The sequence below is a fragment of the Emydura macquarii genome, unplaced genomic scaffold (assembly GCF_026122565.2).
Source record: "Emydura macquarii macquarii isolate MOO-44397 ecotype Brisbane River unplaced genomic scaffold, CSIRO-AGI_Emac_v2 contig_587, whole genome shotgun sequence".
In the NCBI taxonomy this organism is placed as follows: domain Eukaryota; kingdom Metazoa; phylum Chordata; order Testudines; family Chelidae; genus Emydura; species Emydura macquarii.
The window spans coordinates 9,427,248-9,444,723 of record NW_027130724.1 but is presented as its reverse complement, the minus strand read 5'-3'; the positions used below and the strand labels follow the sequence as shown (position 1 = coordinate 9,444,723).

Below are 17,476 nucleotides of genomic sequence, written 5' to 3'. Positions count from 1 at the left end.
CCTCCAGCACTTCCCTTCGAAGAAAAGATCATATTGCTCTATGGGATTTCTAAACCTGAATGAAGACATGAAGTTTAAGCGCCTGCATTTAGATTGCAATCACTGCCATTCTGATTTTTAATTACACTAAGAGATGGTTATTCTGCAGACAGTATCCTGGGGTGTGAATTAAGGGGGAGGAGAGAAAATCAAAAAGGGGAATGCAAAGGCACTCTTTCATCTAATATTTGATATAAACGTTTGGCCACAGAGGGACATGATCTCCTTGGCAGATCTTGCCTTGTTAAGGAAACCAGAAAGGCCAGAAGCAGAGAAAGGCTTTATTCCACCAGGGATTAGAAGCCAAAAGGGAATGATAAGAGTTGACAGAGAGATTGCAGATGACTAAAGATCAAGGTTTATATAAAGCAGTATAATCATTCTTTCCTAGCGCTGTTCCTTCATGCCCTTGATTAATGTATTGTAACACTGATTTGTGCTGTTTGACACATGCTAACTGCATTTGGTATGCAGAATTCCACTGACATGGGGGGGAAAGGGGAGAAACTAAATCTAATTAGTGAGGCTGTGTTGCTTCTAATGATCCTTCACTAGGAACTCAGTGTTCCTCTTCCAGATCACTTGAATCCTGATTGATAAAGGGAAGGCAGCTTGCTAACCTAGTAACATTCCTTGATTAGTACAAAGCTAAATGCAGTTTATTGCAACAGACTAGTAGCATAAGGGTATAACACTACCCAGAGCATCAGTTTAATGCATTCCCAGCTGCTGGGTATGTCAATGGAAAATTGTGAGAGCCAAATAATTATGAGATTTTTACAGTCTTTTCCCTGTGTTTGCTGTTTTCTACTAATTTAATCTTTCATACAATTTCTAGCTTTGTTACAAAATGGGATTCACAATAAAATTTAAAGTGAGGTCTTGTTATTTCAGCCTAGCAGAAAATGTTCCTTACCCAACAATGAGCCACATGCTGCTGGTCCATCTTGCAAAAATCCAAGTAAATGGTAGAGAGTACTGCAAGGGATTAAATCCTTACCCTACCCTCACCGGAGGGCAGGAAACCTCCCAAATACAATGGAGTTTGAGAAGTATATCCACACAGTTCACAGATCCACTGTCCACATCCTGCATCCATCCCCACAACTGATCCCAAACCCAGCTCCTCACTGCAGACTTGCAGAATCACTGCAGAGTATTAACCTACTTGTGCAGGAAATGCAAAATTCCCCTTCCTGCTAGCCCTCCGTGGCAGTCTGGATCCAATCTGGTTCTTGAATGTTCATGGAGTTGGAGACAGTATTAATCCAAAAGCAACAGAATATTTTTTTAAAGTTATTTATAAAGCACCTCACAAAACTCCAAGCAAGGAGAATGAGCCCACTGTGAAATGGAGAGGAAGAATGAAAGGTTCAGTAACTGATATGGTGCTCAGTCCCCAGTCTGCTAGGCACAAACACTCACAAATGAAGAAAAAGTCCCTGCCCTGAAGAATTAGAATCAACATATGGGGATAAAAGTGCTCAGACTAAAAAAAGAATTTGGAGGGGACAGAGGTAAGTGGGGATGGACGGACCAAAATGTCAAGAGGAAGCAAGTTCCCTAACCATCTCTAGGAAAGTCTGATCAGCTGCAGACTCCAAGATACAAATGCTATTGAGATCAGAGTAGATGTACCTCTCAGGATTAGGTTCTACCGAGGAGTGGCAAGCATGCAGCCAAGGCATACTGCATAAAGATCTTTACAAATCAGCAGTATCAGTTTACAGTCACTCTGCCATGTTCTAGGAAGGAGTGTGAAGAACGTTGAGTGGCTATAAAAGACTCAATTACCCAAAGCAGAGGGTAAGCAAGTTGCTTCATTCTGAACAAGCTGAAAGCAGCAGAGAAGCTGTGTTAGGAGGAAGTTACAACAATTAAGCCTCACTGTCATGAATGTATGTTATTATTGCAAGGTCCTCACAGAAGAAATAAACAAAACAAAAGGATGTTCATTAGAAAATGGCTTTCCATGTCTTGATTGAAGTTTTTAACCTGTATCAATATATGTAAATGTGGAGACAATCAATAGGGACACAAAGAAATGGAGGGCACCCTCCAAACAATAACTGAGACAGACCAGCAAGACTTCTATTTCCCAGAGCTGAGGATGAAGCAATTCTGATGCATTCAGGTGACATTATGATTCAGGCATTTTCTCAAAACCGAGACCAACTTGTCAACTACACCCTCGCTTCAACACTCACACCTTATCCACCCTCAATGAGATTTTAAATGCTAACACAAACTTACTTAGATAGGTCAAGACTAAGAAGGATCATGAGGAACTCCAGAATGACCTAAGAAAGCTAGATAAATAGGCCACAGAGTGACAGATGACATTTAGTGTAGACAGATGCAAGATAATGTACACTAGAAGGAATAATTTAAACTATTCATACATACTTTAAATGCCAACATTATTAAGAAAATACACTCAAATGGAACAGCCCATTACAAAGACATGATCTCTTTGCTCCTTCCTCCCCTGCTCCCACAGAGAACTCTGCTTAAACTACAATAGAAGCCTGTACTCTTTTAGGCACCAGGTGGTTCTTATCCTTAGGGTTGATCACCAGTCCAAGATTTCAGTTAGCCCAAGGCAGCAATGGGTGAGGTTTCCTCCCATTTTGTGTGGAATATTCAGCTGGGGACCCCTAAACAAAAGCAGATGCAAGCAAGCCTCAAGTCCACACTTCTCTGATCCCAAATCAACCAGCTCTGCTCTTGCATTCACTGTGGGTCTAAATCTACCTCCCTGAAGTGCAGAGCTCTCAAGCACAGTCTTTTACATCACTTACTCTTCTTCCTATTTCCTTCCTCTCCTTTCTCTTCACAGTTCCTCCTCTTTGATCCTTCATAAGCCTCTTCCTGGGTCTTTTCAAGCAGCAAAGCCACTCCAGGTCTTGCCCTTTCCCTGGTGTCTCCTTTCTCTGTACAGTGACCCACACCAAACAGGGTTTCGCCTAGGTCTCTCTCCATTCTGATGGAAGGCTGCTCTTATTTCCTGCCAACTCTTTCTAGCATATCTTGCTACAGCCTACAGTTCCCAGGGTACCTCTGGGAACTATGCTTACCAGAAGTACCTTGTTCCATGCTGAGCCAAGATCAGGAGGACCATGTTTGCTTATAGCAGCCCTTAAAAGATAAGAGCCATAACAGTCCCTCAAAATTGCCCAACAATTACAATCAATTATCTAAATGGTTCCTAGAGCATACAAGGGAAAACCTTTTCATCCATATTGGAGAATGCAACTGAAAGATAAATCACCTTGTACGTACTTCTTACCAATAGGAAGAAACTTGTTGAGAACACACTGCCAAGGCTTTAAAGCGGGTTAAGAAAGACGACAGACAAGCAATAATTATGAGACCTGTGGGAAAAAGCAATCTTGTTCTATAGACCAAAAAAAAGAATAAAAGGTGATTAAAATTTGTTTAATAAAAGTGATGGTCTGAATTTATCATTCAAATTGACAGAGAAAGATATGTTTTGAGCAACTTATTTAGACTTGTGTCCATGGTCAAAATTATGTTTATTCATATTCAAAACTCCCCATACCAGATACTTTCCTTCTTATACTGCACATGTGAGGCAGAAGACATGGAACACAAAGCCAATATATTTCAAAAATTGTTACATGCACTACTGACTCTGCTATGCCATCTGTAAGCAAATCTTTGCCATCCCATTATTCATATGTTTTTTGCTCATGCCTTCTATCCTACAGAATTCCAAAAGGTTCCAGCATCTCCCGCCTATAATATTATGTATAGATAGAAATAGAAGACTGTTCATTATAGCATATAAAAGTCATCATTATCAATCCGAATGTGCTAATTTCTATCACTGCCACTTTAATGAAGCTAATGGTTCCATTAGGCAATAACTGTAGGCAAACATTCTGTCAAAGTGCACTCTATTACCCAATATTTAAAAAGCTTAAAATACAAGTTACAAAGATGAATGTAATATTTGGTTATAAAATATCAACTTCTACATATCCATCTATTTTCAAGGTTCTTTTAAAATGCATAACATTTGGGAACAGTCTTAGGCTTTCTGTAAGAACCTGGGCTTTACATCTTTTTCCTTATGGCAAAATAGTCCATTATAGTTAATTCATAATGGATTACGACTATTTTAGTTAGCCTAGAAGGAATGACAGAGCAACTAGAGTATAATGTACACATTCCAGGGAAATTCTGCTCTCACCTACACTGGTGTAAATCTTAAGTAACTTCAGTGACTTCACTTGACTTTTTCTGGATTTCCAGGGATGTAACTAAGTGCAGAATTTGGCACACGGGACTTTCAAGGATATTTAATACCACAGAGTTTCTTGGATTTTTGTAGAACTCATAAGTCTGGTAAAGGAACAAAATGTTACTTTTAAAAGTTTATTCTCAAATAACTGACAAGTTGGTATGTCTTTTTTTTCTTACATGCTTTTCATTTGCCCCTTGTATGTATATCATTTACTTAAAAACAGCATCCAAACTATGAGGTAGCATTACCAAGTGGCAATTTTAGAAATGAGATCTCTTAAAGGGTCTTGACTCCTTAAATTAAAAAAAAAAACACAATATAAATTGTGTCTGTAGCTTCCACCAGTGACAAAACCAAAATGTCAGGGTTTTCAAAAGGGACTAGTGATTTGGAATGGCTCCGTTTCTGAGTGTCCAGCTTGAGATACTTTAAAGGGATCTGACTGTCAGAGAAAGTACTGAGCACTCACCCAGTGAAAATCAGGTCCCTTTGAGGTGTCTCAAGTGGGCATCCAAAACCTGAGACATCCAAAATCACTAGTCCCATCTGAAAATTGTGGCCAATGAATGTTGCTGAGAAGAATGACTAGAAAGGAAGTCACTCAAACATAGTGGGGCCAATCCTATATATCTTTTGTTAGTAGTCCCATTGATGCTCACTGAGGAGTCTTGGTTGAATAAATAAGAGTTTGCAGGATCAGGCTTTCTATGGGCACATTGTCTCTGCAGAAAATAAAGTCCAGCAGTCTAGAGAAGGAAAGTACAGTGCTGCTGCCACCTACCCTGTTCTGAAATGTACCTCAGAGTGCCTTTGAGAAACAATTATGTAAGATAACCATCAATTGTTCAGGAAGACAAATACCGTGCCCTTGTCAGCACAAGTCCTAAAAATATACACACATAAAAACAAACTCAGCACCAACTTTAATATGTACAAAAAAACCCAGCAGCATATTTACTTTCTCCTCCCCTGAAATATGTCAAAATAAACATTCAGGGGGGAAAAATGAGAATTTTGGATACCAAATGACTTCATCTTGCAAAGAGGCTATTGGTTCATTTACCCTCCAGTGCAGCTGCAGGAATGTGGCTGTCATGGAAGTTAGCTTTGTATAAGTACAAGCTATGAATTCTACTGCCTGCCTGCTCCTTTACCCATGCCAATAAATGGTGCTTTTACCTTTAGGGTGTCACGTAACTCCCTACTCTTGAATCCTGGATTCTATATTTGGGCAGCACTTAGTAACAATTCATCACCCTGCAGCAAACTTATTGGAAATAAATAAATAAAGCGTCTTCAGAAACACACAGGCTCCCAATACAAAGATGAATGGAAAAGTTCTCCTGGGTAAGTAAGGATTAGTGTGCAATAGACACCAACAGTTGAGCCTGCACTTCAATGCAATTCTCAAAAGGAGGTTTGGGGAAAAACACATCATATTCTGAAGTGACACACAGGCTGCAGTTAAGTGCATACTCATTAGAAAACTGAATGAGCATAAAGCATGTTTAACTCCATAACAAAACAACATGCAGTCTTTTGCTTAGACATATTGGCTGTATTGCACAGTACCTGAATCAGAAAGCCATCTATCAGCATGGAAACAGTTGTTGGGCAAGGATGAGATGGAAAAAGAATGAGCTGCAAACCTTGGGGAAGTAGCTGTGTTGGGAGTTGGGTCAGAGAGTACAATATCCATTCCTTCCCATATAACCCCAAAAAGGGGCAGCAGCTGGCCAATGACAGCCTGACTAGGCAGACCACAAACAGACCCCTACCCTGTCATGTTGCAGGACAATGTACATTTGTTTCACACTGCAATGCTACATTTTAAATCCATTCATGTTAGTTTTCAGTTTATTAGGGTCTAGCACCTGAGCAACTGAAAAATATTTCCACTTGCAATTTCTACCTCACTGCAGGTGTTACAATTTACTCTTTGCTTCATTTTCATGCATGGATGTGATCATTTGTTTCCTCTCTGTACTTGTGCATCAGCTTCAGATCTCCTTTTTCCTCACTTGTTCATTCAGGACTGCATTTTTCAGGGAAAGGGATTCCTGCACTGGCAGCAGGGAACTAACTAGCCAACGTAACTTGGACTCCTCTAAGTCAGTGGCTCTCAATCTTTCCAGACTACTGTACCCCTTTCAGGAGTCTGATTTGTTTGTGTACCCAAGTTTCACCTCACTTAAAAACTAATTGCTTATAGTAAACATAAAAAAGTGTCAACTATTACTGAAAAATTGCTTACTTTCTCATTTTTACTATATAATTATAAAATAAATCAATTGGAATATACATATTATACTCACATTTCAGTGTATAGTAGATAGAGCAGTATAAACAAGTCATTGTCTGCATGAAATTTTAGTTTGTACTGACTTCGCAAGTGCTTTTTATGTAGCCCGTTGTAAAACTAGGTAAATATCTAGATGAGTGGATGTACCCCTGGAAGACCTCTGCGTACCCCCAGGGGTACAGATACCCCTGGTTGAGAACCACTGCTCTAAGTTACACCAGGTAACTGGCCCAGTAAACAGCCAGAAGAGAGTACCCGGCCTCCTAAATTGTACTATGCACTCCTTCGCTTTAGCTGATGATCTGGATCGATTATTTTTTATTACATGATCCTAAATGTAACAGAGAGATTCTTTGTAAGGTTGAAACAATGGGATGATAGCATAATCATTACCATATTCTAATTACAGATGTCAATAGTGGAGAAGTTTGGCATAAGGAGATTACTACATTCAAAATAATGGTCTCTGCTTAAGATTTGTTTATGCCTTGAGTGTGTGTGCATGCGGAGCCTACATCTACAAAGAAATCCTGTGCAATAATCCTTCTGTCTTCAATAATCCCTGTTACTGAGAGTGGAAATGATCCAATAAGAATTCTGTCTGCAACTGAAGCCAAAGAAGCCCTTCTGACTCAAATGTTTTTACATTTATATAATCTCAAAACCATGCCTCTTTCTTCCTCAAGAGCAGAGGTCCCCAAACTGTGGGGCATGCCCCTGTAGGGGGGTACTGCCAGGCTTGGGCCATCCCCTATGGGGGGCAGGGAGGGAGCACCAGCCATCCCCGTGCTCTGCTCTGGCCCTGCCCCACGGCCCCTGGCTCTCGGCGTGGCCACAGTGCCCGCCCTCCAGTCGCAGCGTACAGCCCTGGCGCGTGGCCTCCAGTTCCCCAGCCTCAGCCACCGCAGCCCTATCTATTGTGGGCTCCTGACCCTGGCCCCATTCCCGACCCAGCCCCAGTTGGGGAGGGGCAGGGGTACAGACAGGGCTAAGGGAGTATGGGGTAAAAAGTTTGGGGACCAGTGCTCAAGAGTAAATTCAGATATTTTCAGAATACATAAACATCGTACATATTGTATGCTTGCATACAATTTATACTGTGGTAATCCTGCTGTTCTTAATCCTTCCAATGAAGCAGGAACATCCTCTGTGGTACTGTGTGTATTTAAAAGGCCAATTAGAATAATGTTAAAAAGAAAAATGGATGGATAGCAAAGTTCTGTAACACAAACATACTTAGATAAGTCAAGACTAAGAAGGATTCTGAGGAACTCCAGAATGACCTAAGAAAGCGAGATAAATGGGCCACAGAGTAACAGATGACATTTACTGTAGACAGGTGCAACATAATGTACACTAGAAGGAATAATTTAAACTATTCATACATACTGATGGATTCTAAATTAGTTAGAACCTCTCAGGAGAGAGATCTAGACGTCACTGTGGACAGCTCACTGGAGATGTCTGTTCAATATGCAATGGCAGCCAAAAAAGGAAATAAGATGTTAGGTTGTTATAAATAGGATAGAGACTGTAATGTCATTCTACAAACTGATTATATTTTACAGCCTCACCTTGAATGCTGCCAGAACTAGGGAAGCTTGCGTAACAAGACAGAGACTGAATGGTCTTCGTGTATGAGAAATAATGGAAATGTGTAACTAGAACAGAACCCCAGAGTCTGCCAGAGACAGACATACTCACCCAAGGAACAACGAGGATATTAACAAGAAGAGACAGTGAGCTTTCACAGTGAAGTCTATGATCTGCCCCGGCTATTACACAGTTATTTGGAAGAAAAAAAATGGAATGATTATTTTTGTTTGAGGTAGCACTTGTTTGGGGGACAGTGTATCAGTACATCCCCCGGGCACTGCACAGCTATGCCCCTTCCCTGCCAGTGCAGTCACAATAGTCCCACAATGACGCTCCTAAGGCCTTCGGACAGATTCCAAACCCGTGTAAGTCCTAGCATGAACATGGCTCATTGAGTTCCAAAGACGGCAACCAAGAACGAAGCCAGTCCAGGAATGTCCCAAGCTATTTTAAAGAGTATCATTCTTCCCAGGTGTCTTTATTTATTATAATCAGACGGGTGCACCCACTATAACTATAGCTTTAAAACAGTTCCCAGGCTCTAATAAGCACATATAATTTTCCTAAAGGTTAACCTGAGGCAGAGAATGCTCATCGTTGGTTCTTCCCTTGTTACAATACTTTTAACGTATGGGAAGTCTAAGCAGTTTTACAGTAATGGGTGAGTGAAAAAAAACACACAAAAACTTTTCTAACAACATTGCGTTATGTTTGTTTTTAAGAAACAACAGCATCAAAACAACTGGAATTAAATGGAAACTGGGACAGATATAGATCCTTACTAGGGACTAGACCCTTTACTTTGTTTAAAGGAAACATTTTTAAATGTGTATCACTGCACATTCTTCTTGCCGACTATAAGCAGGAACAGGGGGTGGTGGTCTCAGGCTGGGACAACATGCATGATGGAGACTGTTAAATATCTCACTGAAACACACCCACAGCAAAATCTTCCCAAATAAAATAAACTGCCAGAACTTCAGGCACAGGGGAAATGCTACAAGGCTGAATAACGTGGCCTGAGATTTTAGGGCCTCTCCAGAGTCTTTGCTACATTCTACAATAGTCTGAGAATTCGAAGCTTTCATTTAAAAAAAAAAAAAAAATTAAGTTGGCTTTTTCCACTGCAAAGATGCAGCAATGTACATTTGTGCTTCTACCCTGTCAACCCTGCTTTGCAAGAAACTGCTCACAAGTCAAACCAGAGAACAAATACATTTGGGAACTTGTCTCTTCCTCAATGAAGTGTGAACTTCAAAAACACAAAAAAGCTATTAACTGAACATTAAAATTTGTGCAGTTAAAAGGCAACCACAAATATTAACATTGATGCGGTAACCTCAGTTAGGCCGTGAAGCATCTACCTACTATTTTCAATTGCTCATTAAACATGTACCTCATTAATATATTGCAATACATCTATTATAAAACATACATGTTATACAGTATGGATGGATGAGTTAATGGGGCTTTTGGAAGCTTAATTTAACCATTTCCTTGGTCCTTTCAACAGTGCAATCTCTTAACATTGCATGAATATAGGGGTGCTACATAAACAATAAATACTTTAAATATTTACTAGGATTACTTCAAAACTGAGTAGGGATGACTATGGTATTATAAACCTAAGTATGTATATTTAACATTTTTGTGTAACATATGTAAGAGAAACAGATGCATTTTTTAAATAAAGAACCTAATTAAAGAAAACCCAGATTTTACATTTGAGCTGAGCTATCTTGAATAAATTAAAAGAAAACATAAGCAAAATACCAATGCAAATCCATTTAGCCTCCACACTTCACCAGAACAACAGTCCTTTCTTTCACAATGGAGTCATGGGAAGTATCATCTGCATAAAAAACTACCGCTATAGTTGGTGTCATATCAAGTTCTCTGACTGAGGCCCCAATTCAGCAAAGCACTTGCTTAAACTTAAGCATCAGTTTAAGTCCATCCCTATTCAGCAAAGTTACTTATGTATTACTATTGGAATGGAAAGTATTTCATCATCATCATATGATATGAAAACATCATCTGGATTTTTTCCAAAATACACAACAGAAATTGACAATTTCTGTCTTTTCTGCATTATTAATGACAAATTCTACCATTTCCATCTAATAACGGAACAACACCATTGTTAGGTTTCCTTCTGTTCCTAATATATATATTTAAAATCTTTCTTATTGTCCTTAAGTCTACTGGCCTTTGATTTCTCCATGTCCTTTTGCGTCCATTATCAATTTTCTACAATTCCTAGCTTCTAATTTATATTCATCACTATCAAATTCCCCTTTCTTCCATTTGTTATATGTATATATTTCAGAAAGTGTTTTTACATTCCATCTAATCCAGATTTGGTTTTTAACCAATATAGCTGCCTTTCTTGATAGTGACTTTTGGGTATTTAGTAAAATATTTTTAAATAGTTCCCAATTATCATTCACATGTTTCTGTTTACATTCTTTCTTCCAGAAGATTTGGCTCATGATTGTTTTCAGCTTTGTGAAACTGGCCCATTTACAGCATCAAGTATATATATTAGTGGTTTGGAGTTCATTTTGTTTGAACACAACAAATGCGATCAAGTCATGACAACCTGTATCTAAGGAAATGGAAGTTTTTTTACCTGTAGCTGGAGGTTCTTCAAAATGTGTGGTCCCTATCTGTATTTCTCACCTGGGTATGCATTGCTCCATGTATCTGAAACCAGAGATTTGTAGCAAGTAGTCTCTGATGGTCCGCACATGCACAGGAGCTTTCCTTGTGCTCCGAACTAAGGGCATAAAAGATGGCATAGGCCAACAACTCCCCAGTTCCTTCTCTTACCACAAATCAGATATGATCTGAAGCACAGGAGAAGGAGAATGGATAGTGGAAAACAGAGAGACCACGCAACTCAAAGAACCTCCAGTTACAGGTACATAACCTCCATTTCTTCAAGTGCTGGTTCCAAAGTGTATTCCACACAGTTTTTGTTAAGTAATATTCAAACAGGAAGAGGGTGCGACGATGCAGTTGGTATGGACGCCTGTAACGCTGCTGACTCCACAGTTGCATCTGCCGGAAAAACCTGAACAAGGGCATAATGCTTTGTAAAGATGTGGACGGAGCTCCAAGTAGTCACATTAGGTTTGGCAGGCTAAGCAAACTGCTTTCAGCTCCCTAACACTGATGTGAAGCAAGAGCTCTGTTTGGGATCAGAGGTCTTGAGTCCTGAGGGTCCCTAAATGCGCTCTCCTCCCCTTCTCCCCTCCACACTGATGTGTCCATGTCTAGAGACATCAAGGGCTGGGGCCTGGAGAAGGGTATTCCCCTGCGTACTGATTGAGGGTTGAGCCACCTCAGGAGAGACTCAATAATCCAAGGGGGAAGCAAAATTATCTTGTCCAATTTGTCTCTGTTTGGTCAGCATGCCGATGCCAGCCAAGCCTTGAGAGGTCTGAGCCACAGCCTCGCATTCTGTATCACATTATGTGCGTGCAGCTATGTGACCAAGCAGCTTCAAGCAGCTCCACACTGTCATGGCAGGAAAGAACCTGAAATCCTCTATGATGGAGCAAATGGTTTGGAAGAGACTCCAGCAAGAATGTCCTGGCATGAGCGGAATCTAAGACAGCTTCTGTAAATTCTATCCTCTGGATAGGGAATCAGGTTGACTAGGGGACATTCAGCAGTAGACACAGTCTGCCAAAAGTCGACCGTACCAGTGTCACATGTGCCTCTACCTGTGCCCTGGAGCGGCCCTTGACAATCCAGTCATCTAGATACGAGAACACCTGCACCTGTTGTCTCCTCTGGAAGCCAGCAACAACTGCCATGCACTTGGTAAACACTAGAGGAGCCGCTGACAGGCTGAAGGGAATGACTGTAAATTGATAATGAGTGTGGTTTACCACGAATCTGAGGAACCTTGTATGGGATTATTAATATGCGAAAATAGATGTCCTTCAACTCGAGGGCAGCGTATCAGTCCCCCAGAACCAGAGGGAATGATGACAAACAAAGATATCATGCAAATTTTAAGTTTCTTCGTTAATCTGTTGAAGTTTCGCAGGTCGAGAATGAGTCTGAGACCTCCTCTGGCCTTTGGGATTAGGAAATATCGGGAACAGAACCCTTTTCCCCTTAACTCCTGATGAACCTCCTACTGCTCCTGCCCTTAGGAGCCCTTGCACCTCCTGCATAAGAAGTTGCTCATAAGAGGGGTCCCTGAAGACTGACTGAGACAGGGGAGGGAAGGGAGAGGAGGAACAGAACTGGAGAGAATATCCCAGTTCTATCATGCGTAGTACCCATCAGTCTGAGCTTATCTGGGCTCACGCCTGAAAGAAATGGGAAAGACCGTTCAAAAAGCAGGGATAAGGATCCATGATCTGGCCCAGTGTGCTGCCCTTGGGAGCACCCTCAAAATAGCTGCTCGGAGCTGGAGGACTGCCTCGCCAAACCCCGGGCTTGGTTCAATAGGGGCTGAGGTGTCCTACACCTGTTACTACTGCCCCACTTGCTAGAGTAGTCCTGTTCAGGCTGCGTAGGGTAAAATCGTGGGGGAGGTGGGGCTTTAAAGTGCTTTTTCGGAAGGGCTAGCATATGAAGGCCCAAGGACTTCAAGGTTGCCCTTGAATCTTTCAGGCTGTGAGCATGGAGTCCATCTGCTCCAAAAATAACCTAAAGCCTTCAAAGGGCAAGTCCTGTATTGTTCATTGGACCTCTGAAGGGAGGCCTGACACCTGCAGCCATGAACTCCTCCTCATGGCAACTGCAGATGTCATTGTTCACGTGGCCTCCTCTATGACCGCTGCAAACTCCAATCTTCAGCATAGTATCCTATGTGTTGAAATGATAGCGGCTCAAGATCGCTTGCTGGTTTGCAATAAGAAGCTGGAGCCCCCTCAGTGGAGTAGACCTTTCTGCCAAAGAGGTCCAGTTTCTTTGAGTCCTTGGACTTGTGTGATGGGCCTTGCTGCCGCTCTCTCTCATTCGCAGCCTCTACTACCAGCAACCCTGGCTACGAATGAGTGAAGAGGTATTCATGCCCATCTGAGGGTGCAAAATATTTTCTTTCTATTCCTTTAGCGTTGGAGGGGCAGAGACAGGTGTCTGCCACAGAGTTTTGGGTAGTAGCCTGGATGGTCTTTATGAGAGGCAATTCCATTTTGAGGGACCTTCTGGTGCTAAAATGTCCATCATGAAGTCCACTCACTCCATCACCTCTTCTGCTTAGAGCCATAGGGTCTGGGCCACTCTCTGTAACAGCTCCTGGCGGGCCCTGTTGTCCATGGGGGGTGGAGCAGTTGAAGTTCCTGCCACCGCCTCATTGGAGGATGACGATGACACTCTGAGCAGTGTTGGGCCCTCCTGACCCTCAGGATCAAGGGTTTCTCCCTACATGGAGTTCTCGTGCTCAGTGCCGGTGGGTCAGCCACTGTGCCAATCCCTGCATTGCCCTCTGTGCCTGCCTCAGCGCCGCACGGTAATAAGCGATCCTCGAGCAGTAGGCGAGCCGGTCCTTCTGAGGTGAAGGGCTGGAAACCTCTAGAGTATAACCCCTGAGCCTGGTGGTATGCCCCCGGGGTCCAAAAGGGGCATTGTGCGGGCACCTGCCACTGTACTGGCCAAGGACCCATGAGAAGGACTTATCCCATCTCCTGTATGTAGCGCCGCCGCTTCGACTGGTGCCGGCTACGCTCTGAGATACACAACTCTGCCTCTGAGTCCAATGACCACGACTCTGAACATGAAGACCACGGTGGTGCCAAGTCAGACAGTGTCGGAGAGTGGTGCTGTGGAGAAGCCGGATTGCCTCTAGATGGCACCTATCGGCAGAGAAGTATGAGCCCCTTCTTACTCTTGTTGACACCTTTTCTTGTCACCACAGGGTCTCTCTACAAGTTGTTCAGGTTGAAGAATCATAAGGAGAGGAGAATGTGTATTTTGGTGATTTTTCAAATAACATTTTTCTGAACAGTAGAAAGTTTGTGTTTTAATGAGTCAGAAGAACAGCCTGTTAAAATGACACCATATCTAACTTATACTGCATTTTAAATGAACCCTTTTAAATGAGTGCTTAAGAAAGTAACATACCTCTTCTATAAATAAAACATCCATTAATCCACTGGGGAAATATATTGATCTTTTTTTAGAAAAAGGAGGAGGGTATTTAAAAAGCCAAATATTTTAAACACTTTACATATATTTTTAGAGTTAGTTATTCCTCTTTTCAAATCACAGCCTCCTGGTGAAATTGGAGCTCTTTATAGGAGAATGAAGAGTTTGATTTAGTCATGGTATCTTAGAACCACACATCAACATCCTGAAAAATATTTTGTGTGAAATGCGATTTCTTTTTCATGATGTTACAAGCCTGTTTTCATTTTCCCACTAACCAGGAAAAGATGCTAAATTAACCAGTATTTGTATAAATTCTTTATCATTTACATCAATCATCTCTTCTTACCTTGTAATTTGTCATCTCTGCATACAGCATGAAGTTATTTCTATTAAGAAAAAACTTGAAACACTCATTCCTGAAAGAGTTGGCCCCTCTTTCCAATTTCTGAAAGGAATATTTTGGGAAGGCTACAGTTTAATATAAAAATAATCTGTTCTCTGTTTTACACAGAGTTGAGACATTCTTTAGCCTCCAAGTACCATTCAAGCAAACATGCACACAGGTTCCGGACGTTCATTCACCTAGCTGAATTGTTTGTGTGTTATTTGCGGCTAACGCATCTCTGAATGAAAGCAATCAAATAATTTCCAATTTACTGAGCACAAATTCCCTGTGCTTGCTTCTCTTCCTTGATCGCTTCTAATTCTATTCTTTCTTTCCATTCACCTCTGGCTCTGCTACTTTTATGTCATTTTTTTTAATGCAATGCCTTCACTCCCCTCTGCCATTTTTTCTACTGATCATGTTATTTATAACTGTGGAGGGAAGTCACTGGAATCTGAGTGACTAACTTCTCTTTCTGCCTTTGAAAACCCCCAAAATATTCTAAAACACTATTTACAGTCTCCTTCCACTTTTATATCACTTCTCCTCAATTCCACATTGAAGATTCACAAGCCTCCCATGTAGGGTAAAGGCAATTATGGCTGTGTTAATTTTGGCATGGATACAGGAAAGCATATAAGCACATCAAATTCATTTTTACTCAGGAAAGTACATAAGCTTGCATCTAACTGGGACATATGCACCTAATTAAAATTAAGCTTGCATTTATGTACTTTTCTGAATAAAAAACGAACTATTTGGTTTAAAATGAAGCAGGAAACAACCCTAGAACTGAGTTGTGTTAGCTTTATCAAATCTAAATTCAGCATCTCACAGTCACAAGTAGAATATATACAATCAACTTCCAGCAATCATTTTTTAACTGAATTGTTTCCCACATATTTTGATACAGAGGCTCTCATTTGATCAAGAGAGACTGTAATAGGGTAACTTGCCCTATTGGCTGGAGAGCTGGGGCTAAGCCATCCTGATATCAGAATGAGCCCCATTTAAGGGGAATCAGGCAAATTCCCCATAAAGAGCAGAAGGTGGGTGCAATAATAGGAATGAGAGCCAGGATTAAGTGGTGATAAAGCCCAGGTAGGGAAAGAGCAGGTGAGAGAGCCAGACAGAAATCTCAGAGAGTAGGGAAAAGCTCTCCAGACAGGGAGGCCTGGGAGAGATCCTGATTAAGCAGAGAAGTGACAGAGAGACCCAGAGGAGAACTTAAGAGGCTTGGTAGAAAGAGGCCCAGGGAAAACTGCTGCACAGATAATGGAACAATCCTAGCTGTTCAGTATAGGGCCTTGGGCTGGAAGCCACAGTAGAAGGTGAGATAGGGTTCCCCTACTGGCCCCAAAGAATCCCACCACAAGGTTATCAAGCCCAGCAAGGGAGCTACAGGCTGAGGAAATGCTCCAGAGAAGAATTTTTGTTTGTGTTAAAGACATTTGAGGACTTTCAGTTTGGACAATTGAGACTTGGAAGGAGTGAACTTTAGATGGTGACCCAGCTGGAGGATGCAGAACCACAGTGACCATCAGCAAAGGGCATTAGCAGAGAGAAAACTGCTATGCCATGCCTGGCCAAAAGGGGGTGCCAAGCAGTGAGTGGACACTGTTACAGAGACCAAAACATCAAAGGCTAAATTTTTTCACACCACCCCTGAAGACAAAGGTTATTTCAGATTAACACAGATGGTAATAGCAACTACTTTGTGTTTACTGATCAAGAGAAGTTTTTCCATTCCCACTGCTTTTAGTCTCTTGCAGACCAACAGAACAATGCATTCAGCACAAAACATGAATGAAATGTTGCTGACCAAATAAATAAAAATACTGTCTAAAAACATATTAGGACAACAAAGACTCCTTTGGAGAGGAAAAATGAAGTGGCTATGTAGTGCATTAAAGTTAACTCTGGCTTCCACCCAACGGCTGTCCAAGCACAACTTCATTGTTTGGCAGTCAGCTCACGTCTCCCCAAGCCCTTTTTTCATTTCTCTCACTCCAATAACCTACGAATGTGAATACACGGCACCGCAGTCTAGGATCTGGCAGTATTAGCCCATTACCTGGCAGCAAAAACTGGGGTCTTTTTGATTCATAAAAAAGCAATAAAAAGTCATTGTGAACGGCAGGCAGCATGAAAGCTGAAAGCTCACATTATCAAACTGATATATCGTGCCCTCAGGTACACACACACAAGGAGATCATGTTCAGTAGCTGTGGTCAGAGGGGCTTGTGTGTGCGCCATGTTTCATGGTTATGTAATCATTCTCACATATACACACGCATTAACATACATATGTGAGTGTATCAAGTGGCACCCTCAGAAGTGTTTCCCATGGTACACACCATCAGTCTCTGTGAAGCCAAGCCCGCTGCAGCTACTGGCCCTAGTGCCTCGCCTGTGGAGTCCATGCCACATTTCGACCACACCTTCTGGCCCAGCTTGCCCAGGTGCAGTGTCACACCCCATCCCTGAGAGTAAACACAGGCTGCTGGAAGCAGGGTGAAGCTAGGCAGGCAGGCGCTGGTCTCCTAGCTCAGCAGCCAGCCTGGTGGCAGTGATGAGAAAACACAGTGCAGGCTGCCTTAGTGCCCATTCAGGTTTGGCCCCATGACCCCTTCATCATGATGTAGGGGCCATGGAGACAAAATTCAGTGAGTGGCATTGTGACCTGGTGAACCAGGGTCACTTGGCCCCATGGAACATGAGACCTCTCTACCTGTGCACACACAGCAACCCAGTCCAGGAGCTAATGAGA

At 41.9% G+C, this 17,476-nt stretch overlaps 1 protein-coding gene across 4 annotated transcripts in view; it reads right to left on the bottom strand.

Moving 5' to 3' along the window:
• The window catches only part of SERGEF (secretion regulating guanine nucleotide exchange factor), a 240,714-nt gene that overhangs the window by 102,174 nt on the left and 121,064 nt on the right, over window positions 1–17,476 (bottom strand). The window contains exon 10 of one of the 4 annotated variants that reach the window (XM_067540657.1): window positions 3,345–3,436. The exons of the other annotated variants lie outside the window; for them this stretch is intronic. Within the exon in view, the coding sequence (XP_067396758.1) occupies window positions 3,368–3,436 (69 nt within the window). The 3' untranslated portion in view covers window positions 3,345–3,367. Of the gene's footprint in view, window positions 1–3,344; window positions 3,437–17,476 lie in introns of those variants that run through there. 4 annotated transcript variants of the gene reach the window in all.